Here is a 17,523-nt window from a genome sequence, read left to right as displayed (position 1 = left end):
TTTTTTTTTTTTTTACTTTCTCCTTGGGAAAACTTGGGGGCTGGGTTGTATTGTTCTAGAATCCAAATTGGCAAACGGGAGTATGAAGGCAACGGAGTGGCTTATTCTAGTGGAAGAACTGGGTTTCTGACACCAGATCTTCAAAGCTCCCCTGCTGAGTTCTTAGTCCCTGGCCAAGACTGCAATCCCAAGGGTTAAGAGTTGCCTAGTGTGGTATCCCACGCCTTTAATCCATGAGACTGAGGCAGCGGATCTCTTGAGTTTGAGGCCAGCCAAGACTAAGTAGTGAGACTACTGATGGCTCAAAAACAAACAGGCCAGGAGAGTGTCCTTTAATCCCAGCACTCAGGAGAACGAGGCAGGTGGATCTCTGTGAGTTACAGGCCAGCTAGGAGTTCCAGGACAACCAAGGCTACACAGAGACCCTGTCTTGAAAAACAAACTAAATAGACGTAAGAGTCAAAACAGCCCTAGTTTGCACTAATGCAAGTCCTTTTTTTTTGTATCTTGGCCTCCTGGTCTCTGAAAGGGATATCGAGGTGCCATTTCTGCTCCTTTAAACATTGATGCCAAAGTTACACTCAAGCAGAGAAGATGACACTCATTGTTGCTGCTTTTTAGCCTTTAAATAAAGCTCTTTGCACGGGGGGGGGGGGGGGGGGGGGGAAGGAAGAGAACCAGGCTCTGCTTTTGTGCTGTATCTGTTCAGTTGCACCCAGTAAGTTGGGTCACTGCATCCCTGGTCTGTGGCCCAGTGCTTAAGAACACTCATTCTTGCCAGTACTCACATGGTGGCTCACAGCTGCCCTGGGACCCGGTTCCCTCTGCTGGCCTCCAGGCACATACAAGGTGCACATATGTGCAGGAAAAACACCCATACACATAAAACAAACAAACACCAAGTAAACTTACAGTGCAGAGATAATAAATACACCTCTGAGCTGGAGAGATGGCTCAGGGGTTAAGAACACTGGCTGCTCTTCCAGGGCACTGGGGTCTTCCCAGAACTCGCCAGGCAGCTCACTGCCGTCTGTAACTTTAGTCCTGGGGGATCCAACCCCATCTTTTGGCTTCCATGGGCACTGCATGCACAGACCGTGCCCCCTCCCTCCCAGAATGACAAGTCCGTTGAACTGCCTGAGTATCAAAAGAGAAATAACATTTTATCAAGAGTATTGTTTGGTGTGATACTGTTTGTCTTCAGCTGGCATCCCTAAGGCGGGTTGTTTCAGAAGGTTTCTGATGTTACTTTCTGAAGGGTAACAAGGTTTGAATTCTGCAAAGACAGGCTTAAGCGGAAAAAGTGATGAACAGTTAGTCTTTCTGGAGCTTCTGGCATTGAGTCTCCTGGCTAAGTGTAGGTCAAGGTAGTGAGGCTCCTGCCCAGCTCAGCGGTCAGGCATGGTTCCGTAGGACCCTTTCCACTTGGTTTTCCTGCCTCACTGACTGGAAGTGGGTGTTGGGCTTGTCAGTCCAAGTTCAGATGTAAAGGATTGCTTACAGTGCTATCTAAATCACAATCCAGTTTTTCTTTTTTAAACACATACTTTATTTTTATGTTAGTGGTTGTTTGCCAGCATGTATGTCCCTGTGAGGTTGTCAGAGCCCTGGAACTGGAGTTACAGACTGGTGAGCTGCCATGTGGGTGCTGGGAATTGAACCTGAGTCCTCTGGAAGGGCAGTCAGTGCTCTTAACCCAGAGCCCTCTCTCCAGCCCCCACACTCCAGGTTTTCTTGGTATATGTTAATGCCACAGTTTCATCCTTCATATGTGTATGTAGTATGTTGTGAGCAGTCACTCCTTACCCTCCCTGATTCCCTCCTCCCTGCTGATCCCCTTCTTCCCAGCTAATCCTCCCAATACCTTCAAGTCTCTTAATGACTCAGTGAGTTACATTAGGGCTTCGTACAGGAGCATGGGCGAGGAGGAGGGAGAGGGAGCTGTGTAAGGGGCTCTATTTTGAGACTGACTGGTCTTGCTGTGTTTGCAGGCTGGGTGGCTGTGGCCCAAGCGACCCTCCCCCTCACTCCCACGTGGCTGGGATGACAGCCTCCTCCTGTGTGCGCAGTCTGCCTCAGGCCCCGCGGCTAGGTGGTCCTCCCCGCATCTTCTCCAGGTGGCTGGGATGACAGCCTCATGCACTGCACCGCTGCAGGGGACTGAGTTTTGGTGTTCTTGAGACAGAGTCTCTGTTTTGTAGCTTTCGCTGTTCTGGAACTCAGATCCACCTGACTCCGCCTCTGGAGTGCTGGGATTAGAGACCACCACCCCTGGCTGGTACTGGTTTTTTGTTGGTTTGTTTTTCTGAGACAGGGTTTCTCTGTGTAGTTCTCTGTGTAGCCTTGGCTGTCCTGGATTCTGCTTTGTAGACCAGACTGGCCCTGAACTCAGAGATCTGCCTGTCTCTGCCTCCTAAGTGCTGGGATTAAAGGCCTACACCACTGCTCCCCACTTTTGGGATTGGTATTTTCACTATTCATGTGTTGACAGTGCTCAGACACAGATGGTCTTTTGCTGTGCAAACTAATTATTACTATGTTTCTTCTTACAGGTGACAGAGTTAGTCCTTGATAATTGCTTGTGTGTCAATGGGGAAATTGAAGGCCTGAATGACACCTTTAAAGAACTGGAGTTTCTTAGTATGGCCAATGTGGAATTAAGTTCCTTGGCCCGGCTACCCAGCTTAAATAAACTTCGGAAGGTGAGTTGTGAGGACACTATGGTTTTCAAGCCTGTACTTACTGAATTCTTGGTTAAGTGAAATGACCATTTCACCTGCTAGTTAGAAATCTTCAAGTTTTTAGAGATCAGAAAAAAGGAGAGGGAAAAGGAGATCAGAAAAAAAAAAATGTCTATAGTCCTAGCATGTAGGGAGGCAAAGGCAGGTGGATCTCTGAGTTTGAGGCCAACCTGGTCTACACAGTGAGTTTATGACAGCCAAGGCTACACAGAGAAACCTTGTCTGGAATTTTAAAGAAAGGGTGGTGGGAGGGAAGGGGCTTGGAGGGGTAGCTCTGCTCTTATGAGCGCTGTCTGCTCTGCTAGAGGACCTGGGTTCAGTTCCCAGCCACAGCTCCCCGTGACTCCAGTTCCGGGGGATCTGACACCCTCTCACAGACACATGCAGGCACAGCACCAATGCCCATAAAAGTAAAAATAAGTAAATAAATGAATAAATAAATAGAGCTGGGGCATGGTGGTGCACACCTTTAATCCCGCTACTTGGGAGGCGGAAGCAGGCATATCTCGGTTCAAGGCCAGCCTGGTAAAAATAGGGCTTTGGAATCAGTTCCAGTGTTGCTTAGAAATTTAAATTAGAATTTTTTTTTTTTTTTTTATGGCACAAAATCGGATTTAGTATCTACCAGTACCTCTGTCAGAACACAACTGGAGCCACGGTTAAGGTGGTGTGGGAGGCTCTGATTTGTTTGCAGATAGACGGGAATTGAGAAAGCCAGAGAGAGTGAGCGATGAGTGTTCTTTGAGCTGTTGTCTTTTAAAGCTCCTCACTTCATACCTCTTTGTTTTTTCCTCCACATTGAATCTGTAGTTGGAACTTAGTGACAACATAATTTCTGGAGGCTTGGAAGTCCTGGCAGAGAAATGTCCGAATCTTACCTACCTCAATCTGAGTGGAAACAAAATTAAAGATCTCAGTACAGTAGAAGCGCTGGTAAGTGGAGGCGTTTGCCTCCAGACTTGATTTTTGGGGATTAATTGATCTGAAGTTTGTTCATATTCTATCCTATTAATTTCTGTTTAAGTCTGGAATTTTCTGAAATACCTCTTGTGATCCAGATATTTTCTGACCTTGTCACTCAGCAGTGAGGTGGCGGAAAGATTGGAGCCTGGGCTATAGAGTGAGGCTTTTCTTAAAAATAAAGGATTAATTTAAGCCAGGCATGGTGCCACACCATTAATTCCAGCACTTGGGAGGCAGAGGCAGGAGGATCTCTGTGAGTTCAAGGTCAGCCTGGTCTACAAAGTGAGTTTCAAGCCCGCCAGGGTTTTGTAGAGAGACTCTGTCTCAAAGAAAGGCCTGAGTGCTGCTCATTCCCAGCACACTTGAAGGCTGGAGTTGATCGCTGGAACCACATGGTGGAATCCATTCCTGGAAGTTGTTCTGTGCTTATGGCACGTGCACGCGTACTGCGCCCTAACCTGATTAAGATAAAAAATTCAGGTGAATTTTTGAATCAAAGGCAAATTTATTTAATGAGTTGGTTTTCTTCAGTCTTGTGGGTCCCAGGGATTGCACTTAAGTTGTCAGGCGTGGCCAGGCCTTGTCCTCAGGCTTCAAAAATGTCTGAACTTGGTGTAGTGGAACCTGTCTGTAAACCCACCACTTGGGAGGCTAAAGCAACTGGGAATTCAAGGCCAGCTTGGGCTATGTAATGAAACCCTACCATGTCTTTAAAAAAGAGGAAAAAGGTAGGTTAAACTGTTAGAAATGAGGTTGGGGTGCTTCGTTAAGGTGAAGCTGTAAGACAGGGAGTGCAGCAGTGACAAACCAGAAGTTTTCCTCCAGGAAGATAGAACTGCCTGTGCTCGGGAAAGTGACGCTTACAGAACACTAAACGTGCAAAAAGTCCTTTAATTTCAAGTCTGTGTTTTTCAGATCTTTCATTAAAACTGAAGAACAGTGTTTAAACTCTTGATTGTAACCTTTAACTTTACTTTTTCAGCAAAATCTTAAAAAATTGAAAAGCCTTGACTTGCTTAACTGTGAGATCACCAACCTGGAAGATTACAGAGAAAGTATTTTTGAACTGCTGCAGCAGATCACGTACCTAGATGGATTCGATCAGGAGCACAATGAGGCACCTGACTCGGAAGAGGAGGATGATGAGGGTAATGTGTCTATTCCTTATTTGCTTGAGACAGAGTGCCTGTGAGTAACTCTGGAATTCATTGTGTAGACCGGGGTGGCCTCAAACTCAGAGCCACCTGCAACTGCCTGGCAACAAGCAGATTTTGTGTGACCACAAAGTGAAACCGACTCCAGTGTGCAATGTTGAAATCTATTTTGGGAAGGTGCTTGTTTTTTGCACTGCTGGGGATGGAGTTAGGGCCTCGCACGTGCAGGCACATGCTGAGCTGCATCCCTGTCCTAGAAAAGCTGCTGCTTGGGTGGTAGAGGGGTTTGTTTTTGTTTGTTTTGTTTTTCAAGACAGGATTTCTCTGTGTAGCCCTGGCTGTCCTAGAACTCGCTCTAGACCAGGCTGGCTTCGAACTCAGAGAGATCCACTTGCTTCTGCCTCCAGAGTTCTGGGATTAAAGATGTGTGCCACCATTGCCTGGTCTGAATTTGATTTTTTTAAGCAAAGTGTAGGAACACTTTGAGATAATCTCCATCATTGGCTTAAGGTGTTGAAATGATTGGGCAGGAGTAAGGAGGACCCACATACCGGGAAGAAGCATTTGCCTGGCCATCTGCTCAACTTTTATAATGTTTCTTTAAAGATGGAGATGAGGATGAGGAAGACGAGGATGAAGATGAAGCTGGTCCACCTGAAGGATATGAAGAGGAGGAAGATGAGGATGAAGATGAGGATGAAGCAGGCTCAGAAGTGGGAGAGGGAGAAGAGGAGGTGGGCCTCTCATACTTAATGAAAGACGAGATTCAGGTGAATGGAAATGACCCTTGCTCTGCAGATGGTTGGCACAGGCTGAGTACTGTGGAGAGCTGAGTGTGAGTTGTTGGTTGAGCATCTGCCTTGTCCTTCACCCTTCTCGTGGACGCTCCGTAGCGTGTCTAGATAACCATGAACACTTGTTTGTTTTTGTTTTTTAGTTCAAGGAGCTCTCAGAGCAGGTAAGCTGTAAATCTCAGCAGCTGCTGGGAGGAGAGGGGAGGGAAGAAGAAAAATACCATGGTGTTAATGCTGCCGTTGACTCAGACGCATGTAGGACAAGCAGTCACAAGGCAGGGAGGGAGCTTGAGCGAAGGAGAGTAGGAGCTCCTTTTTTAGTTAAAAGATGTATTTGTTTTTGTGTGTGAATGTGACTGAGTGTATGGCATGGTGAATGCAGTTGCCTGTGGAAGCTAGAAGAGGGCGCCCTGGAGCTGCAAGTACAGGTGGGCACCACAGTTTGCGGAAGCGCATCCTGGTCCTCGCCATGGTGCCAGCCACTGGCCTTAGCTTTCTGAGTGGGCCCTCCTAGCGCTAGTCTCCACATGTGTGGAGTGTGCAGATGAGCGTCCCTGTGGCTTGCCGTGCTGTAGTGTCTCCCTACGCCTCTGCACGTGTGCCCTTCATTGTCAGGTTTTCTTAGGCAATCACTCGTTATCCTTTTTTTTTTTTTTTCATTTTTAAATCGAGACAGGGTCTCATTCTGTAACCCAGGCTACCTTTAAGTTCGTGGCATCCGTCTTTAGCTCTTACGTGCTAGGATTATAGGTGTGAGCCACTGTGCCCAACTTTCTCTGCTAACTTTAAACCTTAATTAGGCTTCTGTTGCCTCTAGGTGGTTTCGTAAAAACTTCTCTGCTTTTTATTAAGCAGTGAGCTCTTTAAGTGGGGGCCTGTTAATCTTTGCATCTAATAGTTGGGACATAGCTCCTGGGAGTTCAGAGAAGTTACTTTCTGTTGGTGTTAAATCAAGTTTTACTTTGAAAATTTAGAATAATTATTTCTTTTAAAAACACCTCAAGGCTAGGGATGAAGCTCAGTGGTAGAGAGCACTTCCTGATGCGTGTAAGGTGTAGGTTATCCTCCGGCGCGCACACACGTGCACACGCCCCTCCTTTAGACTGTGTCTTTTGTTTTCCTGATTACTTTCACCATGCTACCCACCAGACCATATCTGATGGGTTTTTTTCCCTGATATTTTTAGGATTTATTTTTATTTTATGTTCCTCAGTAAACCTTTTGCCCATGTGTGTGTCTGTACCACAAGTGTGACTAGTTGAGTCTGCCGGAAGACAGCATCTCATCTCCCGGAACCGTGAGCTGTCACGTGGGCACTGGGAACTGAACCTGGGTCCTGTGCAAGAGCATCCAGTGTCTTACCCACTGAGAGCAAAACTTTGTTCTGTTTTGGAGGCAGGGTTTCTCTGTGTAGCACTGGCTGTCCTGCACTTACTTTGTAGACCAGGCTGACCTTGAACTCAACAGAGATCCGTCTGCCTCTGCTTCCCCAGTGCTGGGATCACAGGTGTACACTACCACATCTGGCTGAAGAACAAAACTTTTAAGCCTCTTAAGTATTTATTTACACCAACATAGAATGTGAATGTTTCTCTTGAGTTTGATTTGTTTCTTTTGCGTTCGGCCTTTTATTTTCTCCGTCAGGGATGTAGGGATGTCCTCCTCACATGAGTAGTAAGTACTTCACAGGTTACTTTGTGGAGTGAGTGGTGGGCACTGTTTCCCAGGCTGCCTCGGGGTGGGACACCCTCTCGCCTCTGCCTCCCGAGTGCTGGGGTGACACATACTCACTACTCCTGCCTAAAACTCCTTCAACCAACTGATGATTTACATGTAGGTATATTGTTCTATTGACTGTTGGAATATTAACTCAGAATGGCCAACCCTAGATCGGAAATCTCCGAAATACACACAGCATTAGGTTAATGCAGGCCTCTTCATGCTGCGCTAGGTAGTTTGGGTATTCAAAATGAAGTCTTAGCTGGGTGTGGGGTAGCTCACAACCATAGTCCCAGCACTCCAGGAGGGTGAGGCAGGAGGATTACAGGAGTCAGTGATATCACAGGCGTCCTAGTGTGCTCTAGGGTGGTCGGCCACAGGGGAACCCTGTCTCAGAACAAACCAGCCAGCCTCGCTGTTGTTGCTTTGAGGAGCCAAGTGCCAGATAAGCTTCAGGAAGTGGGCATAATTGCATTTTACTTTAGCTTTAAGAGATTTAGCAATCTGTCTATTTGTTGTTATGTGTGAGTATTTGCCTGAATGTATGTCTGTGTACCTCCAGTGTGGATGGTGACCACAGAGGCCCGAAGAGGGCAAAGGTTCCTTGGAGCTAGAATTACAAACGTTTGTGAGCCAGGATATAAGTGCTGAGAGCAGAACCCTCTGTGAGAGCAGCAACTGATATTAAGCGCTAAGGCACCTCTCAGAGTGGTTATTTTTGCTTCTTCTAAATGGAGTCTTACTCTGTAGCTCAGGCTCTCCTTGAACTCACTATCCTCCTGCCTAAGCTTCATAAGGGCTGAGATTAGAGGCTTTTGCCACGACACCTGGGTTTTTTTCTTTTGGTTTTTCAAGATAGGGTTCTCTGTGTAGCCCAGGCTGTCCTGGAATTCACTCTGTAGACTAGGACACTTTCAATACTGGGCTCACACCAGCCGTAGTTTGAGCATAGGAGACCTCAAAGCCCACTCCAGGGTGACACCTCCTCCAACAAGGACACGCCCACTCCAACGAGGGCACGCCTAAGACTCAAACACATGAGTCTTTGGGGCCATTCCTGTTCAGACCACCACACTGCAAGCCTGGCCACCCCTCGCACACACAGAGAGGTGCAAGAGCTGATGCCACGCGCACTTGGCGGGTCCCCACACGCCAGCGTACACGCAGCGGTGTGCACACAGCAGTGATACGGTTCTTAGAAGTGAGAGAGCCATCTTATATTAATAAGTTTTGAGGAAATCAGCATATACCAATAGGTAGAATGTTCATGGTCAAAACATAGTCATAAATCGGAGTGCTCAGGCGGTGAGGTGATGACCTTTTAAGTGCAAGGCCCCGAAAAAGGACTTTAAAAGCTGTGTGCTGGTGGGACATATCTTTAATCACAGCCAGTGCTACGTAGAGAAACCATGTCACTGGGCGCGGTGGCGCATGCCTGTACTCCGAACACTCTGGGAGGCAGACGCAGACATGGGCAGAGCTCTTCAGTTCGAGGCTAGACTGGTCTACAGAGTGAGTCTAGGACAGCCAGGGCTACACAGAGAAACTCTGTCTTGTCTTCAGAAACAAAAGCTGTGATTATAATCCCAGCCTTAGAGGAGTGAGGGTAGGTGAGTCCCTGGGTGGTATCCGATGCCTTTAATACACTTGAAGTTTGAAGGTACAGGAGAGGTCACATGGCCTACTTCTGGTGGCATGTTGGTACTCAAAAATTTTTCAAGAATTTTGGAACATTTTTGATTTCAGAGTTTTGGTTTGTCCATTTCTTTTATTGATTGGAAAACTGAGGTCCAGAGAAATACATTTATTTACTCAATGTTTAACCATATTTGGTGTTAAGGTTCAGATCATCTGGGCCTTAATCTGTAAAGTAGAATAGCTTATTTTAACACAGTAAAGTCCCATTACGGCAAGTAGTGGGCAGATGTGGCTATTGAAAACAAGCTGGACAAAGTGGTAGGAGCCTGTCATTTTTGCAGTCGGGAGGTGGAACCAGAACAGTCATGAAATAGAGGTTAACCTGGGCTGCATCATGGAGACTCTATCTCAAACAAGTGATTAAAAGCACACGGAGCCGAAATGCATCTCCCTCGTTTGTACTATTGTGTTTCAAGTGCTCACTAGCCCTCCGGTACTGCACAGCGCGGAGAGCATGTGCGTTGGTGAGAGGGTTCCCTCCAGCTGTGCTAGTCTAAGGCACAGCCTGTGTTTATAATTTAGAGCCTAGTTAGGTTCAAAAGCAAAGCAGCAGCTTGCACGGTGGCGCACAGCTTTAATCCCAGCACGCAGGAGGCAGAGGCAGGCAGAGCTCTGTGAGTTTGAGGCCAACCTGGTCTACAAAGTGAGTCCTGGACAAACAGGGTTACACAGAGAAGCCCTGTCTTGAAAAATCAAAACAAAAGCAAAGCAGCAGAAAGTGTCCTTTTTCAGACACAGCTGAAATGTAATTTCTTTCTTCGTGTTGGGGTTGGTTACACAGTAAAAATCCACATCATAGCTCATTTATTCTCACATTGAATGTTTGAATTTGAAGGATGAAGAAGATGATGATGATTACGTTGACGAAGGGGAGGAAGAAGAAGAAGAGGGTGAGTTGCATTAGCTGTAAGCACATTCTAAACATAAAGATGAGAGCCATTTGGGATGGGTTTTTGAGAGCTGAGTCTGGTGGGGATTACCCTTGATCCCTTTGATTGGTTGGTTATCATAATGTGCCTAGAGAAGAAAAGTTTAAAAAGAGTAGTTTAATTCCACCAAAACAAAACAAACAGCTTATAACCTATATTTAAACAGAATATGAGGGTCTGGAGAGATGGCTCAGCAGTTAAGAGCCCTGGCTGCTCTCCCAGAGGATCCAGGTTCAATTCCCAGTACCCACATGGAAAAACGAAAATGAGAGCCAGGCATGGTGATACATGCCTTTTATACTAGCATTTGGGATGAGAGGCAGGTGGGTCTCTGAGTTCCAGGCCAGCCTGGTCCATGAGCACACCTCCTTTTGTAGAGTCTGAAGTCTCCTTATGCTCTGAATTGGAAGCAAACTATATTTTCTAAGATTAAAAGCTTTGTAACAACAAAACCTCATTTGTTGAATATAAGTATCTCACACACTTCCATTTCAGAAGACGAGGGTGTGCGGGGAGAGAAGAGGAAGCGAGATGCTGAAGATGATGGAGAGGAGGACGACTAGGTCCCCAGGCCGGGGCTGCCCGACACTCCTGTGCAAGCAGTAGAGCGGTCACATTGTCTGTTCCCTTCTGTGTGATAGCTGTCCCTCTAGGAGATGATGTGTAACTTTTTATAGGAAAAGTGTGGTTTTACTATTTTGGCCTTATCATTCCGATTAAGATTTGCTAGTCTGTTAATCATAATGTACGTAGAAAAGAATTTTCATTCATCTTTCCATTGTGGAATTCTCTAGCATTGTATTTAGATTCTGGATTTTTATAATTAATGCTTAATGTATTAGACATTTTTAGCCCATAATTAAAACATGGTTGCTTTTACACAGGTGTAGTTTGGTGCATTTCATTCATAATGTTTTAAAGTTATTTATAAATTAACAAAGTACTCTCAGCTGTAATATGAAATGGCACTAGGCTCTTGAATGATAAAGCTGATTTTTTTAAGGCGATCCAGGTATCAGTTTGAAGGCCGTTTTCTGGGGTAGGGTGAGGGCATTTGAGGGCTTTCCTGTCACAATTGGAAAGTAGGGGTAGAATAAGAAGGTTCGTTTCCACCGGGTAGGTTATGGACTCAGGTTCTGTTCCGTGACACAGTTCAGGGCTTTTGGGGAGCCATAGTTGCAGCTGAGCCCTTTCTGTGGGTGACTGCCAGCGGTGGTTGATTCAGGTGTGCATTCTCCCCCAGCTGTTTGTGTACCATCATTTTCCATTGTTATTCCTCTCCACGTGCGGAAGAAAGCCGGCAAAGTTGTTGATACCCAGGAACTGCCTGTACCTCAGCCATCTGGGTTCGAGACAAGTGGCGTGGGAGAGATGGAGTACTGTTGATCTACAGGGATGAGTATATGAGGGCCGAGGCAGGGATTTGCTTGCTGTGCTGCTTCCTTTGTTTGACAACATGAGGCTGTTTTAGGATAAAGAAGCTGCGTTCTCCTTTCTCAGAGGCCAGGCTGGTCGCCTGCTGATAACTAAAAACACGCTCAAGTCTAATTTCTAAGTTGTTTTCCTGGGCTGTTTGAATACCAACAGTGTGAAGTATTTATTATGTTTCTGAATGGAACCTTTAATTTTTCTTCCTATATTTTCAAAGTGTGATCAGATGTAGCATTTGATTGAGATATAGTGGCAGGGGAGGACTGCTTGAAAAATCAATCTTGAAGTTGGTATTTATTTCAGGTGGATGTCTGAAAAAAAAAAACATTTGGAGTAAGCTTGGCTACTAAACATGAGTAGACAGCCCCTCTCCTTTTTGTCCCAGAGGCTCCACATTGAAGGCAATTGCTTTTTAAATCTTGTTCATTATTTTTGTCTCCTTTTGTATTTTTTAAGTTGTCAGCAGATTATTCTGCCTCTCTAATGGGACACAGAAATTGCCCATAATAGTAAGGCTGTTGCTTTTCTGCTTAAGATGTTTGACCTGGAGTTTTAAAATAACAAAAATGAAATTATTCACAGAGAAGCTAGCAAAATTGCATACCTGACTGAAATAAATGTGATAAACTCAGCCCAAGTACTGGGCTCTCCAAAGGACTAACCTTTGTCTCCTGTTTCAATAATTGCAAAGCTTGCTTTTTGTCCCTAAGAATTCTCTTTGCACATTATGCCAGATTCAAAATAAATGCTTATTTTTTAAAAAAAAAATCTATATATTGACTTTTTTTATCAATCATTATGCAACCAAAATTAGAGTTCTTGGGTTTAAAAACACACATAGGGCCTCCAGATAATTATCAAGACTTACTGAGCTTTGTGGGTGGTATTTTCATGCAAATAAGCAAGGGTGGGTTTTCTATTCTGTAGAAGTTCTGAGTTCTGCTCTAAGCTCTGTACTGCGTGTGTATACAGTATGTTGCGTCCTTATAGAGACTCTGAAGTTAATACTTTTGTGCAACTGTATTTTGAATAAAGCCACCACAGTGTTAAATACAAGGACAGGCAGTACTGGTCATGTTTGTTTTTTCTGATTGCTGTGACTTAAGTTTTTGAAACTGAATTGCTTTGAATAAATTGAAGCGTTGTTAATAATGGCTGGGTCAGAGTGTGGTGTTCACTGTTCACTAATGCCATCCATTGTTCAAAGGGCACCCCACTGTGACAGCAGTCACGAGAACACCCATCTTCCAAAGGCTGTGGAGGTGCACCTCTATCCCAGCATCGGGGAGGCAGGGCGGCCAGATCTCAGCTCCAGGCCAGCCTGTCTGTCAGTTACAGGACAGACCCTGTGCAAGAACAAGCAAAAAACTCATCCAGGCACAGTGGTACACACCTGTGATCCCAGTACTCAGGGAGGCAGAGGCAGGTGGATTGCTGTAAATTCAAGGCCAGCCTGGTCTGTAAAGCGAGTCCAGGACAGCCAAGGCTGCACAGAGAAACCCTATCTTGAAAAACAAAGAAAAAGAGCTATTTTTATTATGTGTACAATGTTCTGCCTGTATGTGTGTCTGCACACCAGCAGAGGGCACCAGATCTCGTTACAGATGGTTGGGAGTTACCATGTGGATGCTGGGAATTGAATTCAGGACCTCTGGAAGAGCAGACGGTGCTCTTAACCTCTGAGCCATCTCTCCAGCCCCTTCCTCATTAATCTTTCCAGAAGCCAAAAAACTCACCCCAATCCTGGATTGGCTCATGTATCCCTTTGGAGTGGTAGGTTGAGCCAAGATTTTATTGCCTATATATAGTTGAGCAAGTATTTATAAATTCCTCACAGGATTATATGGTTTGTCTAAAGTGAGCCTAAACATCAACACAGTATCTTAATTCTTACATGGCCTCTTAAATAATAGGCTTTTTATATCCTTAGTTTTGGGTTTCCCCTAAGTAATTTTTTTTTTTTAATTACACTTTATTCTCCCTAAGTAATATTTAACGTGCTTCATTTGTGTAGGAGTCCGGAATGTTTTTTGTCAAGTTAAGACATACGTATAATGCTAAGAAATGTTTTCACGACTAAAGTAGGTATTGAGAAGATTTTACTTATTAAATTCTTAGAGATGGAAAATACTTTAACTACAGGTGTTAACTACAGGTGTGCTGGAATTTGTTTTTGCATTGTATTTTTGTGACAGGGTCTCTCTGTAGTCTTGGCTGTCCTATACTCACTTTGTAGACCAGACTGTAGGCCAAGGTGACCTTGAGTTCACAGAGATCCACCTGCCTCTGCTGGGATCATGGGTGTGCTCCACCATGTCCAGCACGGTTTTTGTCCGTTTTTGAGGAGAGGGGACGTTGTCGCTGTATTCCTGGCTGTGCAGGAACTCATTATGTAGACCAAGGTGGCCTTGAACTTGAGATTTGTCTGCTTCTGCCTCCACCACCATGCCTCTTAGTTTTTATTTTTATTTTGCCTTTTAAGACATTGCCAGCTTGGTGTAGTGCCTTCTGCCTATAATTGCAGTGTTTAGGAAGCTGAGGCTGGAGAGTGGCTACAGTTCAAGGCCAGCCTGGCTGTGAGACTGTTTAAAGACAGACAAGCATTGCTGCAAGTATTTTTCTCCTTTAAAAACTATAGAATTGTGTAATTTTAGGTAAAATTATTAAATAATGAGTCAATTTAGTGAGGGGTTGTGACTCAGAACATTTTAAGGTGCTGTTTACTCCTTGTTAAGGAGGTTTGAATTAGCATTTTTTTTTTTTTTTCTAGTTAGATGCTGGAGATTTGTTTCCAGTGCTGCATTCAGTGGTCTTCTGCAGTGTCTCTTCCATGCCTGTCCACACTCTCAGCCTGGGGTCTCTGTCCTGTGGGACAGCCCAACTCAGAGGGAAACGCCACATCACAAAATGGGAATTGCAAGGTGGGCTTTTATCTCAGGAGAATCTCTAAAAAGACTGGTGCTGGTAAAAATATTTACAGATCCCCTTGTTTCTGCCTCCTTGTCCTTCAGTGGGGCTGCTATGCCTAGCCCTGTAAAATACTTTAAAAGATCGATTGGTTGACGTTGAATTTATGGTTATGTCCGTTAGTCTTCAGATCCCTTGGAATTAGGATTGTGGGCTCTGTGAGCTGGTAACTGACCTGGTCCTCTGTAAGGGCAGAGCCACCTCAGCCCCTAAAATACTTTTACTCTGTACAAGACTTAGGGCTTCTTTACCTGGTAAGACCCAACGCCAATTAAGGAAGACAAAGGCAGGTGTGTATTTTCAATTAAATTCCTCTTTTTGTTTTTGTTTCTTTGTGGAGGCATCATTTGGGTTTGGATACTTAGAGAAACAACGGCCACATCCACCCTCAGCTCTGGTGAAGACCTACTGTCCCAGCTTTAAGATGTTCCCTGTTTTCTCCCGTTATTCTTAGACTGTAAGAGCAGCCATGATCTCAGCCCTCCGAGTTGCTTGTAACTTCCTGGGTGGGCTCACTCCACAGGGCCGGGGTGGGGGTGGGGTTCTCTACCCAGAGAAAAGAGCATACAACCTTTTGACCTGATCGATGTTGGTTTTTACAAGCTTCACACACGAAATCGGGGTTTAGTTTTGCTTTAAACAAAAACAACCCTTAGCGTTTTACGTAAGTTTGGGATTTTGTATTAGGCCACAAGCCTAGCTACCTTTGGCAACAGGGCCCATGCAGAGAGCTGTCGGAACCACGAAAAGGATGAAGAAGGACCTGGAGCTGAAACCGCTTTTAAAGCTTTTTATTCTTGGGAGGCGGGATCTGAGTCTAGCCGAGGCTGGCTTCAAATAGTCGTGCTTCACCAGAATGCCGGTATTACGGGACTGAGCAACTCTACCGAGAGCCGGACGGCGCCCCACCTGCAGGCCAGCCTCTGGCCGAGGCAGGCGCGGCGCCCTCCGCCCTGCTCGCCCGCTTCAGCGGCTTTCCGGTTTCTAGGCGCTGCTTGTACCGCAGAGCGCCCGCCGGCCTGCCACCCGAGCGCTCGGTCCCCAGCCGGCGATGGCGGCGGCGGCCGCGTCACCGCGCGCCCCGCGGACGCCCGGGCCCGGGCTCCTGAGTCAGTCACGGTTGCCCGGGGGCTGAGGAGAGCGGCCACAGACCCGCCCGCCGGCCTGAAGCCCATCCCAAGCTCGCCTTCCTGAAACCCATTGGGCCGGAAACGCCGCAGCGCCGGTCACGTGGCACGGCCTCGCGCCCGTTTCCCCGCCCCTTGGCTGAGCGCCTGCGCCTGCGCCGTCGCGCCGGAAGGACGGCGCTCGGGCTTCCGCGTCACGGACCCCGGGAACCCAGGAGGCGCGTGTTTGTTGTCGTTCGTGCCTCGAGTCGTTCTAAACGCTAACGGTGAAAAACACCACCCGACCCTGGTTAGCCAGAAACCGGACGCAGCAGCGCTGGATGTCCTCTAGAGAATCCAGAGCTAGGTTTTTAAAATACTTTTATTTTATATATGCGTACGGGTGTCTCCGCGTGTTCCTGGTGCCCCTGGAGGTCAGAATGGGTGTCGGACCCTGCGGAGGAGCAGATGCTTGGGAGCCGCAGTGTGGGTGCTGGGAATTGAACCGGGGTTTCTAAGAGCAGCCACTGTTCTTAAGCGCGGAGCCATCGCTCTGCCCCTAACTAGTTCTTAGTTAAGAACTTTGCCACGTGGGATGTATTTCCTGAGCGTGTGTCTCGCAGGAGTGGTCATGATAACTGGGGAGTGCGTTCTTCCCCCGTGCCCTCTGTGTGGGCAGTAAGCGACTCCACCATCTCGGCGGGCCTCCAGTTTTGTTTGGATTCTATGTTCGGAATTGAGGCTACTTTCGCCTTTCCGTCTTGTTTGTACACTTTTTTCACTGACCTTGGCCTCTAGTCCTCAGGAACTAGCCGTCCTATCCCCTTTTCCCTCCCTGCCCTGAAAGCTACAACTGCCAGGTTGAGCAAACTTGAACCCAGCAGTCAAGTTGAACAGTTACTGGGGTTAAGCACTGAAAAACCGACACCCAGATCACGCGTAAAATAAAGAGTATTATCCACCTAGGCTCCTGGAAGTAGTGATTCCACCAGGGAGACATTTTAAGGATCAGTTGAAAAATTAGGACTTAAGTCTTTTTAATCATCACAGCTGAAGGTAGTTGGTCAGAGGTATCAAACAAAGCAAACCCGTCCTTAAATTCCTGTTGTTAGAACCAATAAGCCACTTTAGAATATCGCACGAGGCTCACCCGTTGGTCCCGAGGAAGGAGAAGTGCTAACACACTTGGATTCCCCCATTCCCCCGCGGCGCTTCTTTTTGAGACAGGGTGTCTGTATACCCTGGCAGTCCTGGGACACATTCTGTAGACCAGACTGGTCTCTAACTCAGTATGCGCCTGCCTCCCATGTGCTGGGATTGAAGGCTGGGCCACCATTGCCTGGCAAGTTCTCATTGCTGCACGTTTTTAAAAATTGTTTTCTGTGGAGAAAGACCTCACTATTGAAAGACAGTGAAGATGGTCTGTGGTGCCTACCAGCTCAGAGGGGGAAAGTGGGCTGCCGTTGGAATCCAGAAACTTCCTCCAGACTGCATGTCTGGGCTGTACTTAAAGCTTGTTTTTCATAGAAGCACAGCAGATCAAATTCTGTTCTTGGTGAGCAGGATTCAAAAGCTGGGGCAGACCTCTGTCATGTTTTCAGTGAGTTTGATCATAGACACTGTCTAGTGTATCCTTTTCTTAGGTTAGGCTTCAGGGGACTGGGTTCGAGTATGCCTACAGCAGTGTGTGTATAGGGGGGTAGTCAGTTTGGCTGTGGACACATTCCAAGTTGGCCCATGCCAAGTGTCAGAGGAGGCCAGAAGAGGTGCCTGGCTTGACAAGGTAAACGTTTATGGCATCGTTCCCCTCCCTTTCTTTCTCAGAGAATCGTGTATTTATTAGCACTGTTTGGCTCTGCGACACCATTAAAGAGTAATAGCTGGTAAACTCCACAGTGTGAAAGACCCCAGCCTCACACTAAGTTAAACATAGCTAACGCCATTTTGTGAGACACCACTGTTTTGTAAAACTCTGAAGGCCAGATGAGAAACTGGAAAATTACTGAAAACACCTAGCTGTG

The 17,523-nt window shown here is 46.4% G+C and overlaps 1 protein-coding gene across 3 annotated transcripts in view; it reads left to right on the top strand.

Annotated features, from left to right (window-relative positions):
• Positions 1 to 12,581, top strand: part of Anp32e (acidic nuclear phosphoprotein 32 family member E) — a 13,639-nt gene extending 1,058 nt beyond the window's left edge. Inside the window, exons 2-7 of one of the 3 annotated variants that reach the window (XM_055603811.1) lie at positions 2,553 to 2,702; positions 3,552 to 3,674; positions 4,687 to 4,852; positions 5,465 to 5,592; positions 9,905 to 9,959; positions 10,494 to 12,581. In XM_055603811.1, the coding sequence (XP_055459786.1) occupies positions 2,553 to 2,702; positions 3,552 to 3,674; positions 4,687 to 4,852; positions 5,465 to 5,592; positions 9,905 to 9,959; positions 10,494 to 10,561 (690 nt within the window). In that variant the 3' untranslated portion in view covers positions 10,562 to 12,581. Of the gene's footprint in view, positions 1 to 2,552; positions 2,703 to 3,551; positions 3,675 to 4,686; positions 4,853 to 5,464; positions 5,629 to 9,904; positions 9,960 to 10,493 lie in introns of those variants that run through there. The other 2 variants (XM_055603810.1, XM_055603812.1) reach the window with 2 other exon arrangements.
• Positions 12,582 to 17,523: the final 4,942 nt, after the last annotated feature.

This window comes from Psammomys obesus, unplaced genomic scaffold, assembly GCF_907164565.1.
Source record: "Psammomys obesus unplaced genomic scaffold, mPsaObe1.curated_primary_1811, whole genome shotgun sequence".
Lineage (NCBI taxonomy): Eukaryota > Metazoa > Chordata > Mammalia > Rodentia > Muridae > Psammomys > Psammomys obesus.
Note: the sequence above shows the minus strand (reverse complement) of the source record. Positions and strands in the feature narration are given on the sequence as shown.